Raw genomic sequence first — 19,507 nt, forward strand, 5'->3', positions numbered from 1 at the left:
ACTATAACTGGACACCCTAGAAAACTTAAACTCGTCATGGCAATGAGCTTGGAGCTAGCACGGTGGGCAGCACGACCATCTTCAACAGCATAACGCGTCTTCCCCAGTAAAATCATCCCTTTTTCCTAGAAATTAAACAACGATCCATAGGATTTCGGGGTTGTTCGCCTAGCGTGACATAAATTTTCCACCTTTTTTTTAGACATTCGTATAGCTCTGCTAAACGATTTAAGCCCTAACTCGTTCTAGGTTCCGAGGTTGTCGTCCGATACGACGTAAACCCTCATATCTTCTAGGCAATTTGTGTGACCCTGTCACGCAAATATAAGCCCTAATTAAATAAAATTGGCAGGATGAAATAATAATTTCTTCTTAAAGTTGAAGCCAAACCATAGGATAGACTGGGAACCTACTGAGGTTCGCCTCAGGATCTGTGGCTTCCCCTAGTTTCTCTTCATTTGGATTCTTTAACAATGTTCCAGATTTGAGCTTTTCCCCCCTTTACAGCTCTTTGTCCGATTTCGTTGTAAAGTCCTATACATTTGACTTCTTTGAAGACATTATTCTCTGATTTTTATCGATAGTTTTCTTAGGTGACTTCGGTCATTTAAGATGTAATTAACTATAGGGGCTTGGCCTTTGATGTTGCAGATTTGAGCTTTTCCCCCCTTTACAGCACTTTGTCCGATTTCGTTGTAAAGTCCTATACATTTGACTTCTTTGAAGACATTATTCCCTGATTTTTATCGATAGTTTTCTTAGGTGACTTCGGTCATTTAAGATGTAATTAACTATAGGGGCTTGCCCTTATAGGAAACTTTTCCGAACCCAGCTTAAAATAAACCCTATCTAATCATTTGTATTAAATAGGGGAACTTGTCGGCAAATAAAACGGTTTCGCAGACCCAAACGGATGTCATATGTTTTCCTAGTTTATTTCATTGAGTCTCATCCTCAAGTCTTGTGTTTATCACTCGGGATAGATACAGGATTTGAGGTAGAGTGTTCTTTCATTTAAACTGCGAAAAATATGAGGTCAGTTTGATTTCATATTTTTCTAAAATTACAAATGATTATATATATATATATATATACACGTAAATTAAAACGTCCTTCCGAAGTGGGCGATGAGATTTCAATTCCGGCTGCCGACAGCTTCTTACGGGCGACCCCTCAAACAACCTTTCTTTCTTTTTTGTGCCGACAGTGAGGCAGCACTATATGCACATTTTGCTACCAGAATGCGCTCCACAGGCAAGTAATGCAGATGGCTAGTACATCTCTTTGTTTTGCTATTAATAATACAGGTTTATCATCATCTTACACCAACCAAACAATATCTTAGCACTTGTACTTTTTGGCTTTTAAATACAATTGAAGGGAAAGCTTCTTTTCTTTAGCTGGTGCTATAGTGTGTTAGGGAAGCCCTACGGTACCTGCACAGTTATTTTCACACTTTTATTGTTTATTGCTAGCCCAAACAAAGCCAAGGCCTAGCATTCTTAGCATTTTCCTATCACATGTTTTTAGGGGAAATGAATATAGAAAATAGTATATTATGGAAAAGAAACATTTTCTTAGTATTGTAAACGTCTTCTGGATTTAGTTAGCCTCAATTATTTGTGTTTTAATGCTTATTGACTTATCCTAGATGGATTTTGTCTTTAGAAATAGTAAACCTGTCACTTGGTATTCTGAAGCTTGAATCTTAATTTGTTCACTATTATCTTTGTTTTGGACGTTTTCTTATTGTGTAAGAAAGATAAAATTGAAAAGCCTAAATAATAAATATCAGTATTACAATTTTATTCCTGTTAAATGTTATTTTCCCGATTGCGATAAATATTTGGTACCATGCATCTTCTGAAAGGAATACTTTGTTGATCTTATAACACATCTCCTTGCAGCATTTCATGGAGGGGCATGCAAAAAGCGGTCCCATATCTCGGTTGCCTCTCATAATGATCTCAGATGCAAACAGCCTACTGAAGGATGTTCCTGTTTGTGTGGTATCCCCAGAAACCTTTTTCTTGGTTCCTATTGTTACTGAATAATATTTCGTCCTTGTTTAACTTGCTCCATCTTTGTTCTAGCCTTTCCATTTGGAGCTGAATTTCTTCAACAAAGAGAATAGAGTCTTACAGTATCCAAGCAAGGCATTTTATCTAGATGGATTCAATCTAATGGCTTATAATCTCTCTACAGGAGCTGAAAATTTATGCAAAAAGCTTTACTCAACGGTATTAGTATTGCCCTCTTTTTTATGATCTATGTCTGGCATCTGAGGTTTAATTTCATGTAAATGTCCAGATTCCTGGAAATGTAGAGTGCCTTCCGAAGATCATGCTTTACAGTTCAAAGCAACACTTGTTTTTTGTTGTCTTTGAATTGATTGGTGCAAATGGTTCCCTGCATGAAATCGTTATTCACTGGGAGCCGACAGATATTCAGTCATCAAATAACAAAGGAAGTTTAATAAAAGGTTTTTCATTTTTTCTTTTCCTGCATCTCTTCTAAAACCTAATTTTTCTTGACCTAAATTCTGTTGTTTTCAAGTTTAGGGCGAGATGCAGCACTTTTGGGTCCTAGCGAGAATCAGTATGCTATTCTGGACGAGGACAGAAGTGGTCTTGCCTTGTACGCATTAGCAGGACCTATCGTTCAAGAAGTTAGTGAAAATAACGGTGCAGTTGATGTTAACTCTTCAGATGGTCAGCATGGATCGGATCAAGGACCTCAGCATTTTATTTTTGATGCAGAAGTAGACCGCATCTTCTCATTTCCTCTAGGTTGAGTGAGACATCTCTCTATTGCTCAAAACAAAACTTAAACAATGCTTACAATAGCAAATATAATTTTTTTTTCCTCATAGCTAACAACGCCAATTTCTTATTGCAGAGTCAACCATTCTGTATTCAATATCTGGCGATCATGTAGGTCTGGCCAAGCTTCTTCAGTCATATCGTTTATCTACTGATGATGGACGGAATATTTCAACGAGAACTGAGGGGAAGAAGTTTATTAAGCTGAAAAGGGATGAGCATGTTATCCAGGCACTTACTTTTTCTCTTTGCATACAGTATGTTTCTTTCATACGGAGTCTAGCTCCTACAAGGCGATGTTACCCATGATTATTATTTTTATTTTTTCGTTCTGTAAATTACTTCAATTTTCTCTAGTTTTTTGGCAAACTTTATATTTTTGAATTTTTTAAGGGTGCCTCATTAAATGTCTGAATGTATGCTTAGAGTTTCTATAGTATATTTTCTCATCCTTTTCAGCTGTTTTTTCTAGGTTCACTGGCAAGAGACTCCCAGAGGTCATGTTGCTGGAATACTTACAAGCCACAGGGTATTGATTTGCTCGACAGATTTAGAAATACTTTCTAGCAGTGAAACCAAACTTGATGGAGGACACCCATCTATATCCTTTTTTGCCTTTCTCATTATGGGACTTAGCTCTACATTAAACTGCATTTTGTTTGCTCATGTATCTTTTTTTTATTTTTCACTTAACATTTCAAACTTCCGATCGCTTCTGTGGGCTGGGCCTGCCCTTCTCTTCTCAAGTGCAACTGCAGTCAGTGTACTTGGTTGGGATAACAAAATACGGACCATTCTTTCCACGTGTCTGCCATATTCTGGTTTGTGCTTTTACTTCTTTCTTTAATAAGTTTTCTCTGTTATTTCCTGTACTTGAGAATGTTAATGTCAGGACCAACTAGCTCAAATACCTAATGTTGACTTATCTTTTCTTTTAGACTTATTGTCAAAAATTTTCCTAAATTTTCCCTTTTTCTGGTGCAGCATTGCTTGGCGCCTTAAATGATCGCCTTATGTTTGTAAATCCAACAGAAATAAATCCCCGACAAAAGAAGGGAGTTGAGATAAGAAGCTGTCTTGTTGGACTGCTTGAACCTCTTCTGATTGGGTTTGCAACAATGCAGCAACACTTTGAACAGAAAATTGATCTTCCAGAGGTGTTATACCAGATAACCTCAAGGTTCTTTCATTTTTCTGGATACATATGTAGGATTTTTTTTTACCCTATAGACCAATTATCAAAATGAATAGGTGTTATTTAAATACCCAAGCAGTTATAAAAAAAATTGTGTTATATCATTTTCCAGCTGCTAAAGTTCTCTTCTTTTGTTCTTTTGTGAAGGTTTGATAGTCTACGCATTAGTCCAAGGTCTCTGGATATACTAGCTAGTGGTTCCCCAGTTTGTGGAGATCTTGCTTTAGCTTTATCCCAAGCATGCCCTCATTTTACACAGGTTTGCATTAACCAACATAGTATGCCTTTAATTTCTTTCCCTTGTTTATATTCTGTTCTTAGAACTGTTTCAATTAATCTTAGGTACTACGTTGTATTTATGCAATCAAAGCCCTCCGTTTTTCTACTGCTTTATCAATCTTAAAAGATGAATACCTACGCTCAAGAGATTATCCACAGTGTCCTCCTACTTCTCATTTGTTCCATCGCTTTCGTCAGCTGGGATATGCATGTATTAAGTAAGTTATTTTACCAGTAGATTGAGTTTTCTTCTACAAATTTGCACATTTACATCAAATAATTCAAATCCCAGGATTAATCTAATAAAGTTACTTTTTTTTGGATGTTTTGATATTTATTTGCAGTGGCATTTTATGTGATTTCTTCTTGTGCCCCATTTGTATGTTAAGTGTCCATTATTTAATCTAAATAGCTCATAATAATCAATTCAGACTTTAACTCTTTGCTTGTTTTCTTGATTGGAATTAACTTTCATTGTTTGCCGCCATTTTTTTGTTTTACAACAAATGGCATGCTGCATCCCACATAACCAGGTCTTGGATCTGCTTTTCTTTTCGATTCATGAAATTTGTGTTTGACATCTTCATTATTGAAAACTATTTGAACTCTTAATCCTTTCTCATATATATGTTGTTGCATTTACATATAAATAAGATCTTGTAATGAATATATTTATCCAGTACAACCTGACCATATTTGATACTGCTTTAATGTTTACCCATAGAAGACTCCAAGCCGTGTGTCTTTGCCATTTAGGTCTGATTTTTGTATAATTAGCTTGTTGGCATTTTCTTTCTTATTTGTAAAATGTTGCAAATTATTTACTGTTACATTATTTCAGATATGGCCAGTTTGATAGCGCCAAAGAAACATTTGAGGTCATTTCAGACTTGGAGAGCATGCTTGATCTCTTCATATGTCATTTAAATCCAAGTGCCTTGCGGCAGCTTTCTCAGAGACTAGAAGATGCTGCAACTGACTTAGATCTAAGACGATACTGCGAGCGAATATTGAGAGTTCGTTCAACAGGATGGGGACAGGGTATTTTTGCTAATTTTGCTGCTGAAAGTATGGTTCCTAAAGGTCCTGAATGGGGCGGTGGAAACTGGGAGATTAAGACTCTCGTCAGCCTGAAAGATATTCCCCAGTGGGAGCTTGCTGGGGAGGTCATGCCATACATGAAGACAAGTGAAGGTGGTATACCAGCCATTATAGCAGATCAGATTGGTGTTTACCTCGGTGTAATTAGGGGAAAGGGAAATATTGTAGAAGTTAGTGAAAAGAGTTTGATTAAAGCGTTCACAGCATCTAGAAATGAAAACATGTCTTCAACTTCTGAATTTCCACCTAATTTTAACAAGGAAAGTTTGAACGGAATTGCAAAAACAAATCCTGTAGTGGATATCTTAACCAAACAATTGGCTGGTAATACTCTGAAAGACGAGCAGGCAAAAGCAGAAGAGGAGTTCAAGAAATCATTGTATGGTACTGTTGATGGTAGTAGCAGTGAGGAGGATGAAGCAACATCCAAAAACAAAAAGATAAGGATAAGAATTCGAGACAAGCCAATTGATGGCCCTACTGTGGATGTTAACAAAATCAAAGAAGCTACTAAACAACTCAGACTTGGCGATGCTCCAATGTGGACCAAATCAGGAGCATCTCAGGATATACCATTAATTTCAGCACAAACATCTTCCATGAGTACTAAAGCCACAGAAAGTCCTGCTATTGATATGTTTGGCAATGATACATCTATACCTACTACAACACAGACAAACCCTATGATTACTGGCATGGGAGTGTCAGCTGGGCCTATTCCTGAGGACTTCTTCAAAAACACCATTCCTTCATTTGAGGTTGCTGCTTCGCTGCCCCCTGCTGGGACATATTTATCTAAAATGGAACAGAACTCTCAAACAATGGAAGGAAACAGGTTTAGTCCTAATATGAAGATGATTGGAAATGTTGGCTTCCCAGATGGTGGCGTGCCACCACAGGTAATTCAACAGACTGGGGTTCCTCTTGAGGCAATTGGTCTTCCTGATGGTGGAGTACCTCCACAGTCTCAGGCTCCTGCCATTGCTCCTCCCACTCCCATTCCTGTCCCCTCACAGCCAATTGATCTAAGCTATCTTGAAGTTGGAGGATCCAACTCCGCAGCTGCTGCAACAAAACCAACACCTGCTCCTTCAGCAGTTCCCACTTCTGTTGCTCCTGGCTATGTAAAATTTTATACTCTTCAACTTTTGATTTCTAGAAACTGATTAATATTAGTCACTTGATTATATTTTCATGAAATACCACTGTTTACATAGGTTCCCCGGGGTGCTCCTGCTGCCATTTGTTTTAAAACAGGGCTTGCTCATCTTGAGCAAAATCAGCTTTCTGATGCTTTGTCTTGTTTCGATGAAGCATTTCTGGCTCTTGCTCAGGATCAGTCACGAGGAGATGATATTAAAGCACAAGCCACCATATGTGCCCAGTACAAGATTGCTGTTGCCTTATTGCAGGTATTTTCTTAGATGTCTTATGTTACAAGGAGCTCTCATTTACGTAGTGCTACTAAAAATTAGCAATCCTTAGCTGAACTCTCTTCGAACCAGAAATTAAAGGCTTGTTTGGGATCAATTTTTTTTTCCTTTCTTTTTAAATATATATTTGTTTTGTGTATTTTAAGGTTTTTTTTATTTTTTTGAGAGGTTTCCTTTTCCTCACCACCTCATATCACATGGTTTTTACACACTGCGCATATTATATAAAATGGAAATACATTAGAATCTAGTGGTACAAGGTTACCCAATTGCCATTGCACAGGATGTTGTTACAGATGCCATGTGGGTGTGAATAACACGTGCGAGTGACTGCTGCTGTCACAGAATATGTTTGCTTCAATTGTGTAATCGAAATTGGTTCCAGATACTACCCCCTGCAAGCTGATGGGTCTTGTTAAACATTTGAAGCTTGGATTTGAATAAGTTGAAGCGTTGTTTGGTTAATGACTTCGTGATAGTATCCGCCGGTTGATCCTGGGTGTAAATTTAGTGTAGTTGAAGGTGATCTGCTTGGATTTGTTCTCGTATAAAATGATAGTCAACCTCTGTGTTTTTTCAGGCATGGAATCATGATTATTTGCAATGGCCATGGCAGAAACCTTATCACATAATAAGTTGGTTGGCTTCGCTTGTTCAATGCCCAATTTAACAACTAGCCGTCTGAGCCATATGATATCCACAGTTGCAACGGCCAGTGCTAGATACTCGGCTTCAATTGAAGAGCGCACCACTGTAGTTTGCTTCATCACTATCCATGAGACAGAGTTGTCACCCAAGAAGGTGCTGAAACTAGTGATGGGATTTTGGTCGGTTGAATGCCCGGCCCAATTCACATCGAAGTAAGCCTGGAGGTTGAGGGCAACATGAGATATGCGAAGACCTGAGTTTATTGTGTCTTGTAAGTAGCTCAATAACCTTTTGAGGAGTTGGTCATGGTATTTTGAAGGGCGAGGCATATGCTGACAGAGTTGATTGATGACAAACGTAATATCTAGTCGTTTTATTGTCTAGTAGTGGAGAGCTCCAGTAATCTGTTGATATTCGGTTGAGTTAGCAAATGGATCTTCTTGGGCAGGGAGATCATACCTCTTGGGCGGTAACGAAGTATAGATCGGATTGGAATCGTGCATTGCTGTCTCCCGAAGGATGCGTTTGAAGTATTGTTGGTGACTCTAGATCATGTAGTCATCCGTAATGTGAACGTGGATACCCAGGATTTGGAGACCTATCCAAGGTGTTTGATCTAAAAGGTAGAGGTTAGCTGATCAGTGAATTTCTGAATAGCATTAGTGTTGTCGTCTGCGATCACATTGTCGTTCACATAAAGTAAGACGAAAATCTATTGTTCTTTTATCGAAGAGAGTAGTAGGGACGGGTCTGCTGTGCTGATTTGAAATCCACGATTGAAATAGTGGTAAACCATTGCCGGGGAGACTGCTTGAGGCCATATAGTGCTTTCTTAAATAATGACGCATGGTTTGAGAATTGGAGATCTTTGAAGCCAAGTGTTTTTTGCATATACATGATGCCATCTAGTTGACGATGTAAAAATGCATTCACAACGTCAGATTGAAAGAGTGGCCAATGTTTATTGAAGGTCATGGTGAAGAGAGTATGAAGAGGTGCCATCTTAGCAATTGAGCTAAATGTCTCACAATAGTAAATCCCAAACACGTGTTTATATCCTGAGCAACCAATCTACCGAAAGGAGAGACTCTCAGGACAGAGCTAATGGCTGACTGAGAATGCTTGATTTTGTCCGAAGAAAAACTCATCGATTCTTCTATCCCAGCGTGTTGTAATGAACAAGTGTGTACCATCAGAGTGAAATTTTGTGCAATAGGCCCAAAGACGGCCGAAAACAAGATGATTTGGGGATGGTGTGACTAATTCCCAAGTATCATTTCATAGACTTGCGTTAGTGCGGTGATTTTACAGCTTGTGTATGGGAAGATGGGTTAAGTTTTCCTGTTTTTGTTCTGATTTGCATTGGATGTGGTATGTATTGACATGATTATATGATGTTGTTGTTATCCTGAGAAGAAGTGAGCGGTTGTAAAGGCATTGTTTGGGATGAAAGGTTTGTGTTAGGGGAAGTATGTAAAGGTTGATCATCCTTACGTTGTGGCGGGGTTGTAAGCTTGATTGAGGGTGGTACAAAGAGAAGTGGATTGGAAGGTGAGTGAAGAGATGTAGGTGGTTGTATGATCGTGGATTTCAACAGGAAAGGTGTTTTCATCAGCTATCATGTGATGAGAGATAGTGATGATGACATAATGATGGTTGTAACATTTAAAATTTGTGTTCTAAGGAATATACATGAAATACTAATAGAGCCAAGCGAGGTGCGAGTTTGTGTGGTGTCATGGGTTTAAACCATGGATAGCAACAACAATTGACTACTTTTAATTGAGTATCTTGGTGGATGTTTATAGAGCCGTTAGTATGGAGAAGTGCAATGGTTAGTTTTGGAAGGCATTCGGTTTATTTGGTAAAGGGCTGTTTGGAGAGCTTCTACCCAAAAGTTTAGTGAAACCGATGTGTCATGAAGTAGAGTCTGAGTGGTTTTGATTAGATGACGGTGCTTTCTCTCGACAACATCATTTTGTTCAGGGGGTGTAAAGACATGAGAATTAATGTATAATGCCACGGTGAGAGAATTTCTCGGAGACTGGTGCTCTTGTATTTACTGCCATCATCCGATCACAGCCTTTGTATGGAAGCTTGGAATTGTGTGTGAATTGTGTTTTTTAATGGTATACATTTTGGATTGTTTTTGATTTATTTTGCATTGGGAATAGCCAACAAAAATTGGAGTAACTATTAATAAACAAAACGTAGTAAAGATAACCTTCATGAGATAGAATTGGGGATGAACCCATACATTGGAATGTATAAGTTGGAAAGACAAATACATATGTAAAAAAAAATAAAGAAAGTGGTAATTTATGAATTTTGTGGCAATTACATTCACACATTGGTATTTTTGTTTGAACTGCAAGAGAGGGATTACCTATAGAAATATGGTGAAGTATGCCCTGATGAGGATGAGGAAGAGGGTTGTGCCATATGGTAGATGCTTGGGTGAAGGTGGCAAGAGCTTTATGAGGTGCGACAAAACATTTCGTAGGAGCCACGGTGTGAATTGGGTACACAGCCGTTTAGAACTGCGGCACCAAAGTATTATGCGATTTGTTTGTGGATCATGGATGTGGAAACCAGTGGAATTAAAGAGAATAGAAAGATTATTATCAATGGTTAATTTATGTATCGAGGAAGAACAAGCTTGCGATCCTATGTCGGAAGGATGCCGTCACCAATGTTATGATTAGGGACAGATTGCTCGTTGCCCACAAACATATGCTCTGCTCCAGTCACGGGAGTGGCTGCCTACAGTTAGTTGAAGTCTTAAGTCAGATGAGCTGGTGCTGGAGTCAAGTACCCTGGTGGAAGTAGAGGTTTGGAGGGCACGGTTTGAGGGCGCACATAATCTATGTTTTGGCGGTGCCAACAAGTAGTGGCTGAGTGTCCGATCTTGTTATAGATTTGGCATATGACTAAGGATTTGGATTGACAGTGGCTACCTTTCATATGTGTGTGTTGCTTATTGTTTCTAGCACAACCTCCAAAACTGGTGGAGTTGCGACTTCTGGTAGTCGCAGTTGCCAATTGGGAGTTGGGAAATTGTTTCATATTGAGTATGTCATTTGCTTGATTGATCTATTCGCTACACAACAGTGAGCAGAAATCATCCAGATCCATAGGATCTAATTGGGGACAAGTTGTTATTTTGAATAACTGATAGTTTGCTGACATCCCATTGAGCGTGTATAGAATTACTCTCTTCTTGATCCAGCTGACCCTCGACAACTGATATGTTATCCACCAATGTGTTAATTGTTGCTAAGTATTGTGTTATGGATAGATTATGTAAGCTTAATTTTTGGCTGGATCAGACGAGATATGTTGGCCGGTTGTAGTCCCTTTGCAATGGTAATCCACACTTCCACTGTTGTGGATTGATGCAAAATGTATGGGAGAATAGCCCGTGTGATGATCGAGTATAGTGCTGCCGTTAGATTTTGATCCGCCAAAATCCACATGTTGTAGAGATGATTGAGAGTTGGGATGTCATTTTCTGAAGTAATGACCTTGAGTGGGGCATGGGTTGCTGTCATCTAGATATTCCAGAAAATCATTTTCTGAAAATTCTTTGAGAACTTGGACTTCCCACAATGGATAGTTCTCAGCTGATAATTGTGTGTGAGTAATAATCTTGATATTGTTCATCAGAAATTTGAGGTTGGGAGCGATGCTTCGGTATGAACAGTTTCTAGAGAAGGGTTACCTTGTGTCTAACGTTTGTGTAGTGGCCATTGTCCAGTTCAAGAAGAAAAAACACCAGCTGAGTGTTTGTGTTTTTGGATTGGATCAAAGCTTGAGCATACTGCTCTGATACCAAAAAGAAATACAATGGAGGAATATTTAAATGTAGAAAAGTAGGAGAAAGACACTAGAGAAATGAGAAGTTTCTTTTTCCTCATCACCTCACACCACAGTTTTTACACAGTGCATATTATATAAAGTGGAAATATATAATATTCTAGTGATACAGATTTACCCAATTGTCATTGCGCAGGACGTCGTTACGAATGCCATGTGGGCATGAATTACCGTATGCGAGTGAAGATGGCAGTCCTGCTGCTGTCACAGAGGATGTTTGCCTCAACTGTGTAGCGGAAATTGGTTCCAGATATTATCAAAAAATAAATTAACATGTTTTTGGAACACTCAAAATAAGTTTTAGGCAATTTGAGTATTTTTAAAAATAATCCTGCTTTAATCAAATAGCCAAACATATTTTGTTTTAAATCAAAACCTAAACAAAACAAAATAAAACTAAAAAATAGGAAATAAAATTAAAACTTGCTGTTGGGTGTTTCATTCAAATAAATGCTAGCAGTATTCAATTGCAAAATCATAGCATAATTTGCCGATTTCACTTAGTGGGATAAAGGCTTGTTGTTGTAATGATAGATTTTGTCGTGGTCTGAATCTTTCAACGTGAGGCCTTAAATAATTAGGGTCAGATTTCCAATCTACATAACTAGCCATTAGGAAGCTGCTTGTAGTATCTCACCAAAGTCTGGTCAGTAAACACTTGAAGGACCTGGTTATCATTTCAAATTCTATGTCCAGCTAAACTTATCTTTCATTTTTGAGAAAATTTGAGCACTGAACTACAAATTTGATGCAATGGGCATTTAATCCTAGGACTTTGCTTACACTTCCAAGATCTTTGCTTACAATACTATCTAGAAATGACAACCACAATGAATATTAGATTCTGAACTTGGATAAGTGCCAAATCACATAATACATTCAACCACTATACCAAATAATAAGCGTTATGGCCCAACTTAACTTGTTATTTAATGATCCCTTAATCATTACCTGAATTTAATGACCATTTTTTCTTTCAACTCCAATCAATTCAGGAAATTGCACGCCTCCAAAAGGTTCACGGTCCAAACATGATCAGCGCAAAGGAGGAGATGGCAAGACTATCTCGTCATCTCGGCTCATTACCTCTTCTCGCAAAACATCGAATTAACTGCATAAGAACTGCCATCAAACGAAACATGGAAGTGCAGAACTATGCCTACGCGAAGCAATTGCTCGATCTCCTCTTCTCGAAGGCTCCACCAAGCAAGCAAGACGAGCTTAAGAGCCTGATTGACATGTGTGTGCAACGAGGGCTCTCAAACAAATCCATTGATCCACAGGAAGATCCCTCTCAATTCTGCGCCGCAACACTCAGCCGTCTTCCAACAATCGGTCATGATATTTGTAGCCTGTGCGGTGCAAAATTCTCTGCTCTCTCCGCACCTGGATGCATAGTTTGTGGAATGGGAAACATCAAGAGATCGGATTCTGCCCCAGGGCTGGTTCCATCGCCATTTGGCTGAAATTCAATCTCTTGAGCTTAGTTATTTCCGCCAATGGATAAGGAGAAATTTAATTCAATTTTTGTAATTAAAATTTCTGGAGAGTGTGTGAGGTGCTGCTGAATGGAGGTGGTTCTCTTGTATTTTACTTTGATTCTTTGTACCTATTTTTCCAACAATCTAAAGGGGCAGTTCAATTTGTAAAACATTTGGTTAAGCCTTCCAAAGTTACATTCAATGCAAGAGGATTAGTTTTTAATTAGAATTTATAGAAAGGCTACGAAGCCATTGTTGCTGAAGATAAAACTATATGGATGAAGATGCTAAGCTGCAAGAATGTTTTAGTAATCCTTAATATCTTCAAGGCATGACTTGAAAAAAACTAACTTTAAAAGAAGGGAATCAATAATTATGAGTAAGTTAGAAGTTATTTCTAATGAATCATATATGATCACATTTTAATACAAAATTATCCTTATTAATCATGTGAACTTATTTTTGCCCCTTTGACAAGGAATGATGAACGAAATTGCCATGAGATACTCGCAGTGTGTGATAAGATATTTAAAATTTAACTATTTTCTTCACTCAAATGTTAATTCTTATTATATTGCTAAAAGAAGGAGACTCTTATTCCCTCCAATCACAACTATCTAAACAAACTGCCATTAAAGTCCTCTAAGACTTCTCTAAAATCCATTTTTTTTTGCTCTTAAATAAATAAAATCTGAGTTGTCAGAGTTTATAAAATACCAAAATGATCAATATTGTTCGAACTCTTCATCTATTGATATTATAGTGAAGTGTGCGATATTTGTTTTGAAATATCGAACATTTTCTTCCAATTCTATTATCTTTAGAGTAAAAAGAGATAGCTACAAAAAAGAATTTAAGTCGTATATCATTCGGTCTGATCGAATGTCCCTCTTCGGACACCATGATCGATTGATTGATATTGGTCAGCTTGGCTATTTGATTTAGGTCGGCTTGAGTGGCAACCATTATCTTCAAATCCGACCGATTATACCTCGTTGGACGCCTTGAGCGATCAACCGTTCGGCTGCCTGCTTTAGCCTGGTTCGAACGACCACCTGGTTTTGTTCAATCTGATTGGTTGTCTCTCGTTGGATGCCTTGATTGGTCGACTGATATCGGTCAACTCAGCTGAACACTTTGGGCCAGTTTAACCGGTCGCCCTATATCGTCTGGCTCGGTCAGTCGTCCTTTGCCAAATGACTTGATCGGTCGACTGATATCGATCAGCCCGATGTTATACCTTTAGTTAGCCACTCTTGATTGCTTATCATGTTGCATTGTCTTGTATGTTCAAGCATATATATAAGAACACATTGTTTGTCTCTTGCATGTGATTGTCACATTTGGTGCAATCTCATCGAGACTACAAGTCATGTCTAGGTATATGGACTTGGGTGTGGTTTGGGATACTACGTATGTTCGCTTGAGTGACCATAACATGCTAATCCACCCTTTGGGGTGCAATGTGAATGTTCACACTTGTTAGAACATCCATAATGTATCCAATCCTTTAGTGTGTCACACATGTTCGCTTGAGTAACTGCGACATGCTATCTCATATTTGCATCTTGTATGAACACCATTTAATCCATGTAGATGTCAAGCTGATTCGTTAGATGAGTGACCCATTTATTAGTCATAATATATAAACCAACATGAAAATGAGCATTACCCACAAGTATAGCTCAGTGAGCAATGCGAGTTTTCATATTATGACCAACTTATGTATAAACATGTTATGGTTCCAAGGGCACTAAAATATGTCAATTGCATGTTATGGACTTGCATTTCACGCCCTATTTTTTAAAATATAAAAATGGATATTTTTATTATGCATTATCCACCATACTTTTAAAATTATAAAATTTAGGCCATATGTGAGGCCTCTTATTTAAAATGTCTTTCTCCTTAGTGATATATTTTAGATCATTTGAATCTTTCGGATGGGGCTGGTGTTGGAGACTCCATTAAAGTCATACATCTAGACATTACCTTGCACCATTCACACACATTTAGATTTTGTGACTAAGACGCTATCCGGTAGATGGTGTGTTAGGTTAGGACTAAGGCTTTTATAGTCTTCTTGATGCATGACTATTGTTCCTTGTTATTTTGTGCCCTAGCTAAGCATCCTTTTTTGTGCAGCCTTTGTGTGTTTACAGGGTGTGAGACATGCACAATAGCATATTAGTGGCGGTCTTCTTGTAGCGAGCCATGTTTAGTAGGGAGGAGATATAATGATTTATGCTAACGCCTTTTCTGTAGATGTTGTTAAGCTCTCCTCCCATTGAACTTGGTTTGTCACGTTGCATGATATAACCCTTGCTAACCCTTATTTCAATGGCCAGGTCTTTTTTTAGACTTTATTACATACTTTTTAGAGTCCTAGGACAGAGTCTGCAGCAGAACTATGATACGGGCATGGATTCTGAGGCACTTGAGGTGTTGAACCACATGGTGGGGACCAAGAGTAGATTCTTGTGTCCCTTATCTTTATTCTACATTTTGATATTGATGTATAGATCTAGGTTTAGGTATGCCTATGTGAAGAAATACAGCGATCTTTTTCTTTTCTGGGATATATTGCCAACCTAGCAGCATTCAAACTTTTTTTTTTTTCATTTGACTTGATTTACATTTTGCAGCGTGATGTTATTTTCTCTTTCTTTGATTGTGGATTGTCTGGGAACCCAACGATATATAATTTAGGCTTTTTAAGGATCTAAAATATTCTTTTTTGATAAAAATCCTAATAAAAGATTAAGACTAAATCAAAATTTATGATTAAAATATTTTAACTATTTAAAACTTGCACTTTACTTTTCCGTATGGCCTTAAAATGGTTTGCATGACATGACTATCACCCAAATCATATCTAATAGACTCTTGATGCTTAGGGCTTTAGATAATTACATCATATTGCATGTCCCAAGGAGAAGCCCCCATGATTCTTCAACCCGACAGACTAAGCATAAGTTTTATAGTTATGTGGTCATCTAGCCCGCTTTAGGTGTTAGAGGCTTCCTTGACCTAGACGGGGTATAAGTCTTTTGTGGGAGTGTTCAGCTTTATAGTTGGACCTTTTTCTTCTCTGCTTTACGGTGATATCCTTATCATTTATTTGGCTAGTTTAATTCTCACCTTTGTGAGCTCTACCTCTATAAGGTCATAGGATTTAGAGTTTACTTCTTTTGACCTTAAGGCTATTGAGATTCCCTTGGACAACGTAATTCATGGATTGCTGACAAGGTGGCTTTGGTTGTGTTGGGCTGACTACCTTCACGAATAGATAGACTTAGGATCCTAAAAGCTTGGCATGACAGATCCGTAGTATCTTGACCGAGTTATCTTTACCCAATTAAGATTACTCTACCTCTCCTTTGTTGATCTCCTTTGATCCCATTCATCCTTTTGTGACTTTGTTAATGTCGTCTTGTAGGCCTTGATTGCGAATAAGCCGCCGGTCATTTTGGATACGGTGATTCACCCTCAACCCTTATGGCCTAGTTAGGCTCTAGAAGCATAGTATAGATCAAATAAGTTGGCTTGGTTATTTCGTAGACTCTGCATGCTGATGAGCTGCTACTTATTTGGGATGTGAGAAACTCACTCTTTGCATTGTGGCTTAGCAAGAACATTGAAAGCATTGGGATTATCCTAGTTGTAATAACCATCCTTTCGTTGACCTATTCATTGTTTATGATAATGTAAGCAAGACCCATTTTATCGAGAGTATTTTTGGGTATCCCTCAACATGTAATTAATTAAAAGGGATACGTTCTTTTGAGAGTGTTCTTGACCCCAGAACAAAAAGTTATTTTTGGATCTCTGATTATGGGTAGCTTATGTAAGAATTTTCTTTGTGGATATTGTGTAGGTGTTTTGATCCGATCATGTTTGGACATATGCTTTCAACCTATCACACGAGGGTTGCTTTACACATAAGCCTTCTATGTTTCTTTTAAATATTTTTTGTTTATTTTTGTCGTATATGTTGTCTCTTCTGAATCCTCTCCTCTTCAGATTATTTTATACGATCTGAGATGAAGATTTATTTGGAAAGATGAATCATATGACGATGACATATATATACACAACTCGCAACTCTGAGTTTTTTTAAAAAGAACTAAAAATATAAATATGAAACCTTCATATGAAAACAAATGAAACCTACAGATAGAGATAAACTATGTGTGATGAAGACTAAACATATGGAGGATTTATACATGCAAAAAGAAAGCACATACGAAGGAAATATGCATTGAAATGCTATAGATAGAAATAAACTACGCATGAAAAGCCTACATATGAAAATAAACTACACATAGGAAAAATTACATATAAAGATTATATGTGCAAGCTACACAAGGAGAAGTGTATACCTAAAAATTACACATATAAAGAAAGTTTTTGTCATAAGATTTAGCTATGGTGAGAAAGAGAGAGGGATCGTGAGTGTGTATGTTTTTGATCTAGAGAAGAAGAGATGGAGAAAGGGGAAGATGGATGGGTTTCAACTAAGAGAGAGAGGAAAAGGGAGAAGTGAGTTAAGGTTAAAATTTTGGGCCATGGGATGGAGGGAGGGAAGAGACGGTGGGGCAAGGGTTCCGATCAAGGTAGGAAATAAAAAGAGGGGATTGGGTTAGGATGTTTGGTTTGACCAAGGGGAAATGAGGGGAAGTGTAGGTGGCTAGGGTTAGGTTTTGACCTAGGGAAAATGATGGGGAAATGAGGGGGAATGTAGGTGGCTAGGGTTAGGTTTCAACTTAAGGGAAATGAGGGGGAGTGTACGTGGCTAGGATTAAATTTTGGCATGTGGAAATGAAGAAAAGAAAAGGAGTGATGGATTTGGATGGCGAGGCTTTCAGCCTAGAGAAAAAGAGTGGGAAGATTTGTGTGGTGGGGTTTTTGGCCAAGGGAGAAAGAGAGGGGAAAGGGCTTACCCATATGGAAGTGAATCACACTTAGGGTTCTTGCATATGGAAGTGCATTACCCTCAGAACTACTCAGGAAAAAAATTATTTTATATAGAATAAGATGACATAAAGGAAATACATGGGAAGAAATTTCATTTGAAGTAAGAAAAAATAATAAATGAAAATTTACACATAGAAATCTTTCATATGAGAATCCAAATTTTATATACAAAATAAGTTCAATTTAAATAAAAATAATTGAAATAAGTCTATACTATTTTATATTGTAAAACTAAAAATAATAGTTATCCAAATTTCATATAAAAAATAAGTTCAATTTTTTTTTAAAGGATAGTAATTATATTCCCATAAATTTTATATAAAAAGGGAGCCAAAAACCTGTTATAGAGAAACATAAAATAAGATAAATCATTTGATACAATAGATAATGAAAAAAACTCCTCAATTTTTTTTTTAAGAAACGAAAATTTATTCGAGTAGAAACTTGAGCCCACGATCTCAATATTAGATGCATGGAGGTATGAACCACTAGCTATGACCTCGTTCAATGAAAAAAAAAAAAACTAAAAAAAATGTTTTATATTGAATATTATCAAATGCATCTAAACATTCATAGTGCATTCCACATAATAGTTATGCTAGTAAGAAAACAAAGAGTAAACCATTAATGTGTAGAGAAGCAATAGAATAATGGTATAATTTCCAATAAATACCTCAATTTATTTATGTGCTTTGTGAAAATAACTATGTCTTTGTAGTAAGTATGATGAACCGCCAAGTATTTATAAAGGAGATTAAGTATTATTAAAAGAGAAGACTAAAATTTAAGTGGTTTAATTTAAAATATGCTTGTGTCCAAATAATAGAAAGAGGATCTAATTTATAACAAAGAAGTCACAATTATGGGGTATAAGAAAAAGTCACGTGTCAAAATTCAAATAAAAGAAAATTACCCAAAAAAAATGTTTAAATAAATATTAGGAAATTATCCTTGTTAAGAGTTTCTCAAAAAGCTTTTATCAATTTAGTGAGATAATGCTTAAGACTAACATGAATGAAAATCTTCAATTTCAACTTTTTATTAGTTTCTCTCCCTCTTTTTTTCCCTTCACAATTTTTTCATAAACACTAAACAATTGTTTATATTGGCACGTCAATTAAGTTTTTATGAATCAAGTTAGGCCTGGTTTGGAGCGGCGGTGAACCTGCGGCGCGGTGGAGGGCTAAGATTTGGCGCTGTTTGGCGTGGCGGAGCAGCTGCGATGCCCTGCGATATCGCGTAAATGCGGGCCGCAAGTTCGACCCCATGGCCCGCTTTTTCCCTTCGACTTTTTACTCACCTACGCCCACTTTGTTTCGATTCCACCATAATCCCCTCCTACCTCCTTCAACTCTTGGGCAAGAAAAGTCTGATCTTCTCCCTCCCTCCCCTCCTTCCTCTTCTCTGATGCATCTCACAATTGCTAGTCCGTCATCTTCCTCCTCCGTTACTAGAATATATGTGAATGCCTTGTTTTTTTGATTTTTGGTTTGGTTTTTAACCTTCCTCCTCTGTGTGAATGTGAATAGCTCTTTTACTGGAATATATGTGAATTCCTTATATGGATTGGATGTAGGTATTCAATGTGAATGCTATACATTTTTGGTGGTTTAATTTTTAGTTTGGTTATTTGTGTGAAAAAAAAATTCACTCATGGATTGGGGATAACAACAATCTAATGTTGTATTTTTTTTT

At 37.4% G+C, this 19,507-nt stretch overlaps 1 protein-coding gene across 2 annotated transcripts in view; it reads left to right on the forward strand.

The window, feature by feature from the left end:
• The window catches only part of LOC110027638, a gene marked incomplete at its 5' end in the record, with an annotated part of 52,927 nt that extends 39,882 nt beyond the window's left edge, over positions 1-13,045 (forward strand). For both annotated transcript variants that reach the window (XM_020729145.1, XM_020729146.1), the window contains 13 exon segments: positions 1,908-2,009; positions 2,094-2,240; positions 2,311-2,482; positions 2,562-2,789; positions 2,899-3,053; positions 3,295-3,423; positions 3,526-3,643; positions 3,807-4,002; positions 4,165-4,276; positions 4,360-4,514; positions 5,138-6,521; positions 6,615-6,809; positions 12,350-13,045. In XM_020729145.1, the coding sequence (XP_020584804.1) occupies positions 1,908-2,009; positions 2,094-2,240; positions 2,311-2,482; positions 2,562-2,789; positions 2,899-3,053; positions 3,295-3,423; positions 3,526-3,643; positions 3,807-4,002; positions 4,165-4,276; positions 4,360-4,514; positions 5,138-6,521; positions 6,615-6,809; positions 12,350-12,820 (3,564 nt within the window).
• Between the last annotated feature and the right edge of the window lie 6,462 nt (positions 13,046-19,507).

The sequence above is a fragment of the Phalaenopsis equestris genome, unplaced genomic scaffold, assembly GCF_001263595.1.
Source record: "Phalaenopsis equestris unplaced genomic scaffold, ASM126359v1 Scaffold000434, whole genome shotgun sequence".
NCBI classification, from domain to species: domain Eukaryota; kingdom Viridiplantae; phylum Streptophyta; class Magnoliopsida; order Asparagales; family Orchidaceae; genus Phalaenopsis; species Phalaenopsis equestris.